The sequence below is a fragment of the Vipera ursinii genome (assembly GCF_947247035.1).
Source record: "Vipera ursinii genome assembly, chromosome: Z".
In the NCBI taxonomy this organism is placed as follows: domain Eukaryota; kingdom Metazoa; phylum Chordata; class Lepidosauria; order Squamata; family Viperidae; genus Vipera; species Vipera ursinii.
Genome location: NC_139517.1, coordinates 46,426,959 through 46,443,196, shown reverse-complemented (window position 1 = coordinate 46,443,196; position 16,238 = coordinate 46,426,959). Strand labels below are relative to the sequence as shown.

At 36.4% G+C, this 16,238-nt stretch overlaps 1 protein-coding gene across 1 annotated transcript in view; it reads left to right on the top strand.

The window, feature by feature from the left end:
• Positions 1-15,984, top strand: part of TANC2 (tetratricopeptide repeat, ankyrin repeat and coiled-coil containing 2) — a 370,144-nt gene extending 354,160 nt beyond the window's left edge. Inside the window, exons 24-26 of the mRNA XM_083378993.1 lie at positions 2,226-2,372; positions 3,718-3,818; positions 7,347-15,984. Of these exons, the coding sequence (XP_083235119.1) occupies positions 2,226-2,372; positions 3,718-3,818; positions 7,347-9,288 (2,190 nt within the window). The 3' untranslated portion in view covers positions 9,289-15,984. The remainder of the gene's footprint in view (positions 1-2,225; positions 2,373-3,717; positions 3,819-7,346) is intronic.
• Positions 15,985-16,238: the final 254 nt, after the last annotated feature.

Below are 16,238 nucleotides of genomic sequence, written 5' to 3'. Positions count from 1 at the left end.
ATTTGGAAGCTGTGGGTAAAATCCTTCACTTCAGGTGACTGCAAAAATGATTAAATAATACACCAAACCTCAGTAAAACAAACAAGAAGAGTACAAGGAAAATAAAAATCTCATAGAAAGTCTACAACTTTTACATTACAACACATTATTTGTTAAAAATACAGGGATTTTCATGAAAAATATTGTATTTATGTTAATTTCTAATGGATTTAATATTATTTTTACATGATTGAATAAAACATTTTATTGAATGCATCAATTTTATTTTTTAATGTGAATATTGATAAATATAATTCATACAAATGAAAACTCTTTGGGGCTCCTCCTCTGTAACTTCTAAAATTGGAAGAGTGTCCAGAAAACACAGTTTAAGAAGATGCTATCAAGCCTGTTCTAGAATGCTATAAAGAAAACATCTAGATCAAACATGTCAAACTCACAATGTCATGTGATGTCGCATGACGGATCTGAGCTTCTTTCCCATTGCCAGCACGGGTGGGCACGGTCTTGTTGTGACACGTCCGGCCCGTGGGCCGGCAGTTTGACACCCTGATCTAGATAAAGCTTTTAGATTGCCTTCCACAATCATCTGGAAAGAGTTTAGTAAAAGCTTATTCTCTGTCTTTATTCATAATGCTTTTGTCTTAAATCCTTGTGACTTGCTTACTTCTTCTGTATTTCCCATTGTTCTACTATAGCATTTCCTTAACCATTTTCATGTTTAAAAAAATAATTCCTCGTTACTGAAATTCTCCCCAAAACTCATAAGGAATTCAGCTTACCTTCTTTCTATCCTAGTTTTTCTCATTAGCATGGCTGATGTTTCATTTTCTTAGGAGAACCAACCCATCCCACTTACTTAGTCATGTTAGCTAACTCACGATTCAGTAATATATTACAAGTAACTCAAAGAGATTTGCTTTACCACCACAGGTTGTCCTTGACTTAGGACTGGAACTTGTGTTGCTAAGTGATCCAGTCATTACGTAAACTATTGCATGATCACACCTGATTTTATGACGTTTTTCCCATGATCATTAAGTTAATCCACACGGTCATTAAGCAAAATACAGGTTTCCCCCATTGAGTTTGCTCGCCAGAAGTTGGTTAGGAAGGTGGTGAATCATATGTCCCTGGGGTGCTGCAATTGTAACTACATGCTGGCTGAATCATAATCTTGTAATTGCAGAGATACTGCAGTGGTCTTAAGTGCAAGGACAAATCGTAAGTCACTTTTTCCAGCACCATCATAACTTTAAACGGTTGCTAAACAAATGGTTATAATACCTGTAGTCATATATTAGTCCAGTGGTGGGATTCAAACATGTGAACAACTGGTTCTCTGTGTGGATGCTGCTTCCAGAAGTCCATTCTGGGCTTGGGCAACAAAAAAAATAGCTACCGGTTCTGCCAAACTGGTACGAACTGACTGAATCCCACCGCTGCATTAGTCCTTTTATTATAAACCTGCCCCCCTTTTCTCTATTGAAAACCTTCCTTTGGAATTGAACTTTCATTAAGTTTCATTAAGAAAATGATTCGGTAAAGATCTTGGGTAAGGAATCTTGCCATTTCTGAACTACAGGGAAATCATAGTCCAGTATGAAGATGTAGCACGTCAAACAAAAAATATACTTCATGGTAAGTGTCCAATAATACATTTTCTCCACAGAAATAATAGTTGGTGCTTTTTCTCTGCTAATCCATTTGTCTACTAATTAATTCACCATTTTTGTGAAACACAAATGAAAATTTCATAATTGAAAACTGTATAACAAGACAACATCCATTGCATCTTAAAACATAGGCAAACTTTACATGTCTGTTAGGCACATGATTTGCTTAGAGTGAAGTATATATTAAATAATGAAAATTATTGAGAGTTACTGCTTATTCTTCCTTACTTTCCTTACCTCCTTACATAGTACTTTCTTTAATATGTACACTGTTTAATCATTCCACAAAAAGTGTCTCTAAGCAAACTGATTCTCGAATAACAGTAAGAAATATAAAGATATGCAGAAAAATAATCTGAGAAAGATTCTTGTAAGAAGAGAGCTTCTATTAACGATCACCAAGTTGATAAAATTATTCTCTAAGAATAACTGATATTCCTTGCTTATTTCTAGACCCTTTTACAGGCACATTCAGTTTCTTGATCTATAACTCTTACAACCGTCCGATAAAAAACTGAATGGTACATTTACTGTTTGACATTTTACTAGAAAGGGAAAGTGAAAGAAGCTGCCCAACGATATCAGTATGCTTTGAAGAAATTCCCCCGAGAAGGGTTTGGAGAGGACCTAAAAACTTTTCGGGAACTGAAGGTGTCACTCCTTCTCAACTTATCACGCTGTCGGAGGAAAATGAATGTAAGTGCCCTCCTTCTTACAGATTATTCCTGAATCTGATCCTTTCCCAGCTTCCTTTCCTGTTCCTAATTACTTCCCTAACCAGACTCTTACCTATGTTCCTAGAATGGCCTTAAAACCTCCACCTTTTTGTAATTTGGTTGTCCTTCACAGAGCACTGGGGTTTTCTAATTCTGAAACAGCCAAGCAATAGTTTAGGATTTATTTCAAGCAATTAAAAATTCATTAGTTTATGAAAATGGCTTCCTTTCATTTTCTAAAAAAATATTTAGTGTATATGGAAATTGAAGGATGCTGGTGGATATAAAATATTGTCTTTTCTTTCTAAAGGTCTTGCTTTCTCTTAGAACAGTGACTCAGTCTCAAGATGCATAGGTTACACCCTCCTTGCATATGAGTCTTTATGCTGTTCAAAAGCCATTCATGTTTAAAACAACATAAAATGTGTGTTTGTGTGTATATAGTGGAATACGGCTATGAGAGAGAAAAAGGGGAACTTTTAGGTTAGAAATCAAATGACAATGACTTAGAGATTGAGATATATATAACAGGTTAGATTTTAAACAAACTTAAAAACAACAACAGATTTTACAGTTGCAACCTTGCACACTTGGTTGGCTGTGGTAGAACAGACACTGCATTACATGGGCCAGGGGGCCAATTCAGCAAGACATTATTTATGCTCTTAATAATACAAAGTTTACTCATATCATCAAAATGATGGCATTAATTCTAAATACGGTAAGTTGAGGAACTCTTTTAATGGTAGTGCAACAAAAAGTTCAGATATATCTATGTTTATCCTTACTCTTGGGATTTTAATTCTGAGAAATGTCACTTAAAAGATTTAAAATCATATTGTTTGAATGGTAAGGTTATACAAGATAAGCTTGCCCATGCTGCCTATTTTGCCATGCCTCCCCTTCTATATTCTACTGGCCATACAAGTATAGAACAACTACCTAGAGAACTTTAATGTATCTAGTTAGGTTCCTTCACATAATCATAAAGATAAATTGTTATTAGGAATGGCTGCTAGTGTCCAGATTATATAATATATCCCTAAGTTCCCTTTACCTAATTCCTTCAACACACAATGAAGTAGATTTTACTATTTCTAGAGCAGAAAAAATGATGATGCATGGATGGACGTATGTCCAAAGAACAGGTTAGGAACAGATAACACCTGAAAAAAGTTGGATCTCTTGATACCAGCTGTCTAATATTTTGTTAATGTTAGAAAGTACTCAGTCCACTTACAACAATCTATCAACTTTATTTTATTTTTCCCAAATTCTCTGTGTGTTTTTTCAATGACTTATCTACGCACCTATTGTAATGGCAGGATTTTGGAATGGCGGAGGAATTTGCTACTAAAGCCCTGGAGCTGAAACCGAAATCTTATGAAGCTTACTATGCAAGAGCAAGGGCCAAACGCAGCAGCAGGTGAGAGGAGAGCCAGAGAGAAATGCAGGTTTGGGTGTGATACACTCCTAAAAATGTCCTAATCCATACAAGGAACAAATAGCAAGAATATACCTGAGGAAGAATATAATTATAACCTGAAAATAACAAGATTCAGGTGCTGTTATAGCCTGAGCACCTTCCATAGTTTCAGCTATAGCAGCTCTTTTAAGTTTTGCCATAGTGTCCTTATAGAACATTCTGCTGGCATTTTCTTTATTCACACCATAATAACAAGCATCAGCATGGAGGATTCGTTTGTGGATTAATCAGTAACTTGTTCTATGTATAAGGCTACCTGTTATGTAAGAAAGTTGAAAGCAGTTGGATCAAGATTTATACATATACATACATAGCATTGTGCAAAAGTTTTAGGCAGTTGTGCAGAAATGCTGTAAATTAAGAATGCTGTCAGAAATAGAAGTGTTAATAGTTCATTTTTATCAATTAACAAAATCCAAATGAAATCAATATTTGGGATGCCCCCCCCCCTTTGCCTTCAAAACAGCATCAGTTCTTCTAGGTACACTTGCATACAGTTTCAGAAGGAACTCAGCAAGGTTTCTTCAAGGTTGTTCCAAACATCTTGGAGAACTAACCACATATCTTCTGAGGATGTAGGCTGCCTCAGATCCTTCTGTCTCTTCATGTAATCCCAAACAGACTTGATAACATTGAGATCAGGGTTCTGTGGGAGAGTCACTTCCCGGACTCCTTTATGCTGAAGTTATTTCTGAATGGCATTGGCTATATGTTTGGGATCATTATCCTCCTACAGAATAAATTTGGGACCAATCACACACCTGATATATGTCAGGATTAATAAGTATTTGTCCTGTATATCTCAGCACTGAGGACACCATTGATGCTGACCAAATCTTCAACTCCACTTGCAGAAATGCAGCCCCAAACCTGCAAGGAACCTCCACCATGTTGTCTGTAGACACTCATTATTGTATGCTTTCCAGCCCTTGGGCAAATAAACTGCTTCCTGCAACAGCCAAATATTTCACATTTTGATTCATCTAACTGTAGAAGTAGATGGGTGTACCTGGGTCTCACTGGTTTCCACTAATTGTGTGCTGATGACACTGCTGGACATCTTCCGATGTCAAAGGGAAGTGAGCATGATGTGTCTGTCATCTGCTGCATTAAGTTTCCTTGGCCATCCATTATGTCTATGGCCCTCAGCATTCCTGTTCTTTGTGCTTCTTCAAATGAGCTTGAACAGCATGTATTGAAACCCCCGTCTGCTTTGCAATCTTTGCCTGGGAGAGACCTTGCTGAAGCAGCTCAGTTTTGCCATGGTGCATGACCTGTGACATGAAACTGTCTTCCACATCCTCACCTTAGCAGCAGAGTTTGGCTGTCCCTCACTCAGTTTTAAACCTCCTACACAGTTGTTTCTGTTTCAGTTAATAAACCACATATGAAATTGATTATCATTAACCTCTTGTTTGGTATAATTGGTTAATCGTATACCTGATTCTAGTCCTACAAAATCTTTGACTTTGTGCAAGTGTAAGAATTGATGCTGGTTTGAAAGCAAAGGGTGGTCACCCCAAATATTGATTTGATTTGGATTTCTCTTCTGTTCACTTACTTTCCATTTTGTTAATTGATAAAAATAAAGTATTAACCTTTCTATTTCTGAAAACATTCTTAATTTACAGCATTTTTACACAACTGCCTAAAACCTTTGCACAATACTCTGTGTACAACACATTAATCATAACACAAATTTACACACACACACACACACAACACACACACACACACACACATACAGTAGTGGCCGAAATTGTGGAAACCTTTTGGGAAAAGTGTACAGTAGAAATGCCACCTTTGGTTAAGTTTCCACCAATTTTTCTTCTAATTTCTTTATAACTGTAGCCTTGTTCACTTAATAATACTATTTTACATAGCTTTCTGGGCAACCAGTCAACTCTTTGCACTGTTACTTTAATTTTATTATGTTTTACAAGCTCACTAAATGAAAGGGGGGAAAAACCCCAACCAATTTGATAGCGATCACATAACATACTGACAAATGTCCTCTCAGCTTCAATGCATGACATCAATAACTGAATCCTACTGTGATCTGATTGGCTCATTGCCAGAACAAAATGACACCTGATTGGCTCTCTAAACACTCATGCTCATTGGCTAAAGTCAGATGAAGAAAAGCTACCTGATATCAACCTAAGCAAGTTGTGCTTCCTTTTTATGGTTATTTGGCTATAACTTTTCATAGAATACAATACAGATAACTGAACAAACTATGTTGCATTACATTCTTGATTAAATTATCTTTCCATTGATACATAATCCATCAAACCTCAAAAATACACTTTTCCCAAAAGGTTTGCATAATTTTGGCCACTACTGTATATATATAAATTAATGTTATGATTAATGTTCAGTGGGCCCAGTTCATGTGCTTAAGGTGGGATTATGTTTCAGAATACTGAAGTTATTGGAGAGCTTTATCTTTCAGAAACTATTATCCTATTTGATCAGCTCATTGACTAAGATAACAAGAGTATGCTTTCTGCCAGTTTGAGTTGAAAATCCCACAGTTTAACTCCTTAGCTCAAGAATGTCCCATTGGGCTGCTCTATACCATTCTCTGGGTCTCTCCTAGTTGTAATTAAATTTCATTCCACAGTCAGAACTCTACTAATTGAGCTAAACTGCTAGTCAGTGTTATGGTTTCCCACATTTATGCTGTTTTATTTGATTTTCCAGAGTTGGCAATATGTTGTTCAAACAGTTAACCCAATTAATTTCTAGGACTACCACTCGTTCAGATTCTTGGGGTCTACAGAAAAAAAAATATTTTCTTGCTTCCCAGCATCAACAATCAGTATAGGTCAAACTTTAGATGTTCAATAGTTTTTATGCTTTTAAAACACATTTGTGTGTTTTAAAAACTGAACAAGAAAGCAAAATGCATCAAAAGTGTCGAGATAAATCTCTATCAATCAGAAACATACAACTAGATTGCTATTTTTTTCAAAATCTACCAGTGTCCCTGTAAATGACAACCCATCTCCCTTGAAATTTCCCACCCTTCTGTTCCTCATAGGTTAGGCAAAGGCTTGTGAGGGATTATTTTTTGTCAGACACAGTCGTATTCTTGTTCTCTTCATTTCCAAGACAGCAATATTCAGAACAGAATCCACTGGCTGAAAGCAGTCCAGAGTATGCCTTTTGTTTGGAGCCTTAAACGGGCATATGGTCAGACCTAAAATAGTGGAGGAACAGAGCTCAACAAATCTGAAATACCCCAATATATTTATATTGTCTTTGTTACCAAGTGCAATCTTGGAAATACTGTCTGTTTCTTAAATAGAAGAAACACACAAGGCTGAATAATCTTGTTTGCAAGATGTGGAAATCTTCCTCCTCACGACTAGCTACAATTTTATGCATACCAGACTCATATTAAAGCCATTGTTATCCAGAGTAAATTTTTTTTTTAATTTTGTCACTTTTTGGATAAAACAGGCAGTTTTCAGCAGCACTGGAGGATTTGAATGAGGCCATCAAACTTTGTCCAAACAACCGTGAAATCCAGCGGCTCCTTATGCGGGTAGAAGAAGAGTGCAGACAGACACAGGTGCAGCTACAACAACAACCCCTTGCACCATCTGAATCAGAAACACAGCAAGAAGAGTTGTATGCAGTACAAGATATCTTGGAAGAAGAATATCTTGAACAAGATGTAGAAAACATTTCTGTTGGCTTGCAGACAGAGTCACGACCTAGCCCAACATTGCCCATTGTCCAAAGTCCACCATCTTCCCCTGCCCACCGGGACTCTTCCTACATCTCCAGTTCACCACTTGGTTCACATCAGGTCTTTGACTTCAGATCAAATAATTCTGTAGGATCACCAACAAGGCAAGGATATCAACCCACCTCACCAGCACTTTCTCCAACGCACCAGAATTCTCATTATAGGCCTAGTCCACCACACACATCTCCTGCTCACCAGCCCTCCTCTTACCATTTTAGTCCACCACCAATTGGTAGCCAAGGGAAGGATTATCAAAGCCCACCTCCTTCACCCCTTCGTAGAGGCCCTCAGTATCGAGCCAGCCCTCCTGCAGATAGTGTGAGTGTCTACAGAGCTCAGTCGGGTTCACCAATACGATACCAGCAAGAAACCAGCATCACTCAGCTTCCTAGTCGACCTAAATCTCCACTTTCTAAAATGACACAGAGATCTTTCCAGATGCTTCCACTACCTGTTGCAGTTCCACAGCAAGGACATAGGTTGCAGCCTGCCAAGGCACAGATTGTCAGAAGCAACCAGCCAAGTTCAGCTGGGCATTGTAATACTGTAATCCCAACAGGAATCTATGGCCAAGTATCCCATTCTGTGGCCAGCAAGTTTCAGTCTTCATTAGCAGAAATGACTGGAGGCCAAAATCGGCTGGTATATCAGACCTCTATTGGGGGAATAGTGGGAGATGGGCGACCTGTGCAGCATGTTCAAGCCAGTCTGAGTGCAGGAGCAATCTGTCAGCATGGAGGGCTGACTAAAGAGGATCTTCCACAAAGACCTTCCTCTGCTTATCGTGGTGGGATGAGATATAGTCAAACCCCACAGATTGGGCGGAGTCAGTCAGCTTCCTACTATCCAGTCTGTCATGCAAAGCTTGATTTGGAACGTTCCTCTCTACCCTCTAGTCAGCTTGGTTCTCCTGACATTTCCCATTTGATACGAAGACCCATTACATTAAATTCCAATGAAATAAAACCTCATCCACCAACTCCAAGACCTCTGCTTCATTCTCAAAGTGTTGGTCTCAGATTTTCCCCTTCTAGCAATAGCATTTCTTCTACTCCCAATTTGACTCCCCCATTCCGCCCTTCTGCTTCTGTTCAGCAGATGGAGATTCCGCTTAAGCCAGCATATGACAGATCATGTGATGAGCTTTCCCCAGTATCTCCAACCCAAGGTGGTTATCCCAGTGAACCTGCTCGTTCCAGGACAACACCTTTCATGGGAATCATAGATAAAACAGCCCGGACTCAGCAGTATCCTCACCTACATCAACAAAGCAGAACCTGGGCTGTATCTTCAGTGGATACCGTTATAAGCCCTACATCTCCTGGAAATCTTCCTCAGCCAGAAACATTCAGTCCACCTTCTTCAGTCAGCAGCCTTGCCTTTTATAACAAAACTAACAATGCACAGAATGGCCACTTGTTGGAGGATGACTATTACAGTCCACATGGAATTTTGTCCAATGGCTCTAGAGGAGATCTTCTTGAAAGAGTTAGCCAAACTTCTTCATATCCTGATGTTAAGGTGGCCAGGACATTGCCTGTTGCACAGGCATATCAGGACAACCTCTATAGGCAACTTTCCAGAGACTCCAGGCAAGGGCAGACATCCCCAATCAAACCAAAGAGACCATTTGTGGAGTCTAATGTTTAAAATGGATGTATCTTGGAGTAAGAGCCTTTTATTTTTTGGCACATTTTTCCTGGCTGAATTCACATCTTACGTTGCTGTTTTTTCTTCCTTTCTAAGATTTTTATTAAGTAGCAGACTACCACCCAGGGGATATCCTGTGTTTTCTGTATGATAATGAGGCAGTCCAAGACATGCTCCAAATTCTTTTCTATACACAGCTGACCTCAGAGAAAGCCAGCACCATACAATTTTCAGCTGCCAATTAGTTAATTAAATGTATAGTATGGGGGCTGAGTCAAATTCTGTACACACTCAAGGGAAGTAACCAGCTCTTTGAAGAAAAGTTTTAATTTCAAAACTGAAATGATGGAAATACAGTCTGACTATTTTTTGTGTACTGACCTTTATTTCTGCTGGGAAACTACGCTTTTCAGTTGGTTTAGGTCATTATGTCCAAAGAGCCATTAATCTGTGAGAATGGGGGTCTTTGTTTTTCGTATTAACGAAGAACTATGCATAAAACCCAGTCTGCTTTCTAATAGGGTTGCATTTTTTTTAAAAAAAAATCACATTATTATTTATTCTTAGCATCTTTCCTTATCCTTATGTTGGTACTAGCTTTGAAAAACAATGTGTTACTTTTTCCAAGGCATTTGAACAAGTATTCAGGGAGAAATTAAAGTTCTCTCCACTTCAATCCAACAGTCAGTGCTGATTTCATTCTGTATCTTAGATATCCAGCCTATTTTCTAGTGCACTTGTCTTCCTGTTGGAACAAATCACATTGTAGAGATTAATTAATTTTTTAAAAAAATTAACCAAATGCTTTAAGTCATTGGTTCTCCAGATACTGGATTATACTTCACATCATCTCTGACCATTGCTTATGTTTCCTGGGAGGAGTGTGTGTGTTGGAGTACTATCTGGGTATCTAAAATGAAAAAAACTCTACTTTGAACCAAGAAGGAGGAACTGACTGAATGGTAGTTTTAATTCCCCTGGCCTAGATTTAGCACTGGTACTCTCTCACAAGGCTTCTTGGATTACAGTTGTTCACTCTTTCATGCGTTTGAAATTAAACGCTTAGAACAAGTGTACTTATTTTTCTCTAGTTTTGGCATAATATAATTTAGAATATTTTGGAGTAATTTGCTATTGAGTTATATGATTTGGTTTTAGAAGTTGGACTGCTTTTCCAATCCAAATAAAAAAGGCTGAATGATTAATAATTCCTGCAAGCTAATGAAGCCAGTAATCTCAAAGGAGAAAATAATAATGTAGCACACACTTGATGCAAATATTCTCAATCCATACTATTTCCAGAAAGCACTTTAAATTAGCTCACAAAAGCTAATTTTGTGAGTTGAGAAGGTGCCAGAAAACCAAGGGATTGAAGAATATTCCATGAATGAATATATGAATCAAGAAACCATCAATGAATGCTATGGAGAGCTCATCTCCAGGGCAGAAACACAAATCAGGCCAAAAAAGAAATAACATTTTGCCTTCTCTGCATTTTGATCATTCAGAGGTTAAATTGATCTTATCAACTTATGACAATTATACTTTTTTTTTAAAAAAAAAGTTTTTTCATATCAGGATAGCTAGCATCCTGACCCTTTTTCTTCATTATTTTTGTTTAACTATCCTAGTGATTTTAAAATACAGAACACTTCCACTGTGCTTTATGACACTATTTTTTAAAATGCTGTATTCCGGCTTCATATAAATTGAAGAGTGTGATAAAAGATGTTTTTTACTAATCCTTAAAGATTCCACCTTGAAAATGAGATTGATTTTTGTTTCCTGTCTCCTGAAAAAGCTCAGAAAGGCAAAGAGATCAATGTAACAATTTTAATCACTATTTTTCCCTAGTCATTTCTTATATCCTTATTATATATTGCCATATTTCTCTGAGTATGGAATGTAGCATTTCCAAGTGTTAGAGGTAGTCTTTGACTTATATTCATTTAATAACCAAAGTTACAGTAGCACTGAAAAATGTTTCTCACATGAATGTTGCAGCATCCTCATGGTCACATGATCAGAATTTGACACTTGGCAACTGGCAAGTATTTATGATGGTTGCAATGTTCTTGGGTAATGTGATCACCTTTTGCAACTTTCTGACAAGCAAAGTCAATGAGGAAGCCAGATTCACTTAACAACTGTGTTACTAACTTAACAATTGCAGTAGTTCACTTAACAACTGTGGCAAGAAAGGTTATAAATCACTTAATAACTACCTTGCTTAGTAATGGAAATGTTGAGATGAATTGTGCTCGTAAATCTAGGATTACCTGAACTTTTACTTTGATTTTGATTCTTTATAACTTTTTGCACATATTTTTTTCCCTGCAGAATTGGTCACAGTACAAAATTTGCTGTTCTGTAGAACAGCCATAGAAAATTATTGTTCTGATTGATTCATGCTAGTGTCAAAGAATCTCAGATGTTTTGCTAATGCTTTTTTTCAAAGAGCTGGGAGCATTGTTCAGTTTTATTTAACTTACTGAAACCATCAATAGCATTCCCTCTTTTCTTTCAGTGTGAATGTGTATGTATGATGCAGGAGTGTGAGAGAAGTGAAGGAAAAGTTTCATTAAAAAAATCTAAAGATGCAACTCTATATTTGCTTTTTTTATTATCAGAATAGATGAAGCCACTTCTGCTTTCCCCACATATTTCTTTTATCTCCTAGATGGTTTGGATTCTGGGTCTTGTAAAACTTTTCTCCTGCTTTATTAAGAATTCTTATTTTCAATTTTAAGCTCTTTAAAACTGGAATTTGCATCAACAAAGTTATGTTTATCAGTGATTTATTTTGAAAACATTTTTGCACTTGTCTGGCTTATATCTTGGAAAAGCTAGAACCCATTTTCTCACAATAGACAGAGGAGGGTCAGATAATAATGTTCTGATTTTGGGCCTTTAGATAGTCACTTGTACCACAGTGCATGTGATCAGCTGAAGTGCACTGAGGTATTATCCACTCTTTCCTGATAAATAAAATTAAAAATAACTAATAAACCATCTCTGTCATATGGTAGATGGAATCATAACGTATCTACCTTGATAATTTCAAGAATTTGGCTCCATTTTCATTGTCATAGGGATCCCTGTGCCATAATTGTTGACATTTGAGAGTCAGTAAAAAAAGTCATACTCATCCAAAAAGAGGCATCTGTTACTTCTGTTGGGCAAAATTTTCCCTCCGTCCCTTCTTAACAGTACTGTGTTGTGATTTCACAGGATTCTTGCACTTATGGATTTGCAGCCTGTTCTTTGTAAATTGGGTGCACTTTATAGTTGCATTTGTTTCTACGATCAGTAATGGTTATTTAAACATAAATAGTACCAACATTACAAAAAGCTCTTGTCGTTCAATATTTTTTTTAAAAAAGCAACGACTCAAGGTATACAGCACAAGTACTGACATTGTATATAAGCCTCAAAAGTTGAAATCATTTTTAGTACAAAGAGAAAAATATGCTGTGTTCTTCCAGTAATTCTCTTTAGGTGCATCTGAGGCTTAATCATTGTGCTTTTAGTTACAAATAACCATCTCACATGAAATAAAAGACATATTTCTCTGAAGATCTGCCAGAGAAGAATTCCATTTGGATTTGCTCTCAGCTTAGTTCTTTATTGCTTATCATATACTGTCTTGAGATATAACACAGCACAAAATAATATATTTAATTGTCTGTTTTCATTTGAAAAAAAGTTTCAAATGAGGTTTTTTTTCTACTCAGGATAGTTAAGAGAGAGTGGCTAATACCACATTACAAATTGGTCTGCCATGCTGCTTTTTTGTTTGCTTAAAGACATGCAAAAATATTGTACTAATCTTTTTTATTTATACATGTGTGCACATCACATGCCTAAGTTGGAGTTTCAGAACTAGTTTCTATGAAATCAACATACCAAATAAATCACAGCCTCAAGTCCTATATGACTTTTACTGTGAATGTATGCTTGCATTACCAAATCCACCACATGGGCTTTGCAGAAAAGTTTTTTTGCTCACTGGACATTTTCGTGAACAAAAATCTAGATGCTAACTTACTGAGCATCTGGTTGTCCAAGATGTACCACTGATTCTAGTAAAAATATGAAGCCTAAGCGGTCTTAAGTGAAGTTGAATTATTCCTCCCTTTCCTAAGGTCATTACAAAAATTACCTCTCCAAAATCATCAACAGAGGCTTCCTATTAAATGTAAAACAGCTTAACTGGCAGAAAGAGGAAGCTACTTCCTCTCTGTCTTTACTGATTCATCTTAACTGCTTAGTCATATTTAAAAAGTGGCCATGTTAATTGCATTCACACATTAATTTTGTCTTGTTTGGCCCCTGAATTTGCTTTCTAGAGGTCTGTGGAGACTTAGTACTGTAATGTTGACTTCTAAGAATTTGAAACAATTAGTTAAGCTGGGTCCAAGTAAGATTGCTATCAGGTCCTAAGAATAATGTAGAAAACGTAATACATGTTAAGTTTGGTTTTGTTCCAGGGGAGAGAGTTGCTAGCTTGGTAAATGGCTCAATTATTTATTCTTATATAAAAAGAGTTTCTTTGAGATTCTCAAAAATATAGAATAACAGGAAATAGGACTTGTTTTGCTGTTTCAGTGAAGTACAAAGTATCATGGGGAGGGCAAAGAAGGAAGGTAGTATGTTTATTTTTTTTCATATTTTATTAATGGGCTAAAAAAAGGAACAAAAATGCATCCATTTTGAAATCCCAAGCTGTTCATTTGGCCTTAGAAAGGAGTTAACAAATTTCCACTGTTCATGATCTCCATAGAAAATCATATAATAAAAACCGAAGTGCCAGCTTTTCTGCACCTTACATTAAAAAAAAAACACTTTGTGCCTAGAAATTTTTCTTCTCTCCTTAAGGTAGCCCATAGTAATTTCTTGAATGGCAAGCTGCATCTCTCTCCCCCTCTTCCATTACTTAACACTGGAGTTTCAGGACCTTCAGCTATTCAGAGTTCAGCTTTTTAAAAGGGCTTAGAGGGGTCAAAACCTAGTATACTTATTTTTACATATTAGATGCCTTCACTGAATTTATGGTTGCTGTGAAAAGGAAAGGACAAACTAAGGCACAAGCACAAAGGGGTAGATTGCTAAACTGCGCCTCCCCTCCCTAATTACTTGAATATAATTGTTGGATTATTATTGCTCCCCTAACAAGAAAAATCATATTAAGGGCTGAATTTCATAGCAGGCTATTTTGTGTAATGGTAACTGAATTCAGTTATAGAACCTCAACACAGTATTATCTAATTGCTATTTCAGATTATGATCTTGGTATAATATATGAATATGCACTTGTTTGAAACAGAGGACTGCTTTTGCATTTCAAACAAGTGTATATTCAAGAGGCTTTTAATAAAATGGAATGAGCTTCTACACTTTTCTGCTTGCTTGGAAGTCTTGCTTGGAAGTAAAAAAAAAAAAAGGAAGACACTTAAATGCTTTTTGCTTGTTGCCATCACAAAGACTATGAGAGAACTGAGACAGTTTGACTTTATTCCACCTGAACAATTACCAGATCTTGAGACCATTTCCTACCATTATTTACTGTTACTACAGAGTGCAAGGCATTAATATGTTTAGATAGAAGATATATTTTCAGGGAATGAATGTTTTGCTTTTAAATATGTTTCTCATAACAATTTCTTTCCCATGAGCATTGAGACATTTTGCCTGCCTTGTCTGCCTCTGTACAGCAACACACATTCCTTTGTATTAAATCTTTCTGGTTTGCCAACTTGCTGGAAAGATACTGAGTTCCATTTCCTTTTTTCTATCAATCTGATGTAAAGATTTTCCCTGTACAGTATAATATTCAATTGCATGTTCTGTTCTCTTACTGATATATTGAATCACCACACAGTTGTGATCTTTTATTGCAGGGATGCTGCACAAATCCCTGCAGTTGTTTAAAACTTTTGGCCACCCCTGTATAAAGGAAAGAAATGTGTTTCTTTCCCTTCACTGTATTTGCTTGAGCAGAGTTTTATTGTCTGTACATGTAAGCTGTGAGATAGACGTGGAAAAAGTTCAAAAAGAATGCATTATCCTCAGCCCCTCCCTAATGTATACAGATTGTAACCTGTACAATGAACTGTATGTATTAAAATGTACTATTTATAAATGGTTAATACTTGGAAATGGTGGTTGACTACTATGTTCAACACATCTATTCTGACACTTCATGGAGTGGAAAAAGCACTCTCCATTAATTTTCCTATCTCAATTTATCCTTTAATTGTTGAGTTAACAAATAATCCTTTATGTGTACTTCTTGCAATGTATCATTCCCTTGTTACAAAGGCTCTATTTTATAGCATTGGTTCAAAGAAATGCTTGCCAGAGCAAAATTCCTTATCTAATTCAGACTTTTTATCTCAGTTGGAGTGGATATAGAATGGAACATGTCTGAAAAAATGCCAATCTGTTTTACCAACATAATTTTATCCAATATCAATCAGTTTCTTTTGCATATATTAAAATACTAGATTTGTCTTTGTTTTCAAAATACAACTGAAGTATAGCCGTGATAGAAAAAAAATTAGCAAGATTCTATTTAATGGAATTTCATAACATTCTGAAGTACATGTAGTTAATTATTATTATTAATCCAATGAGAAATATGCTGCAAGTGTTTTACGGATATTAGATCAAATTCCTGCATAACCTGTTAATAAAAATGATTTTGTACAATTAATCACTACTAGCCAAGTAACAGCAGCCTATCAGGTTCACTCAATCCATTTTGTCCCACTTCTTTATTTATATATAACTATTTCGGAAATAGGAATCAGCATAACAGTGAATTCAGATTCTGTACTAGTTTAGTGTTTTATAAAGTTGGAAAAAAACTGATATCAAAGATATCATGTTCCAATATATTTCAATATGTTCTAATTTGAGCATAATCTTGGAAGGTGCAAAACATTGTT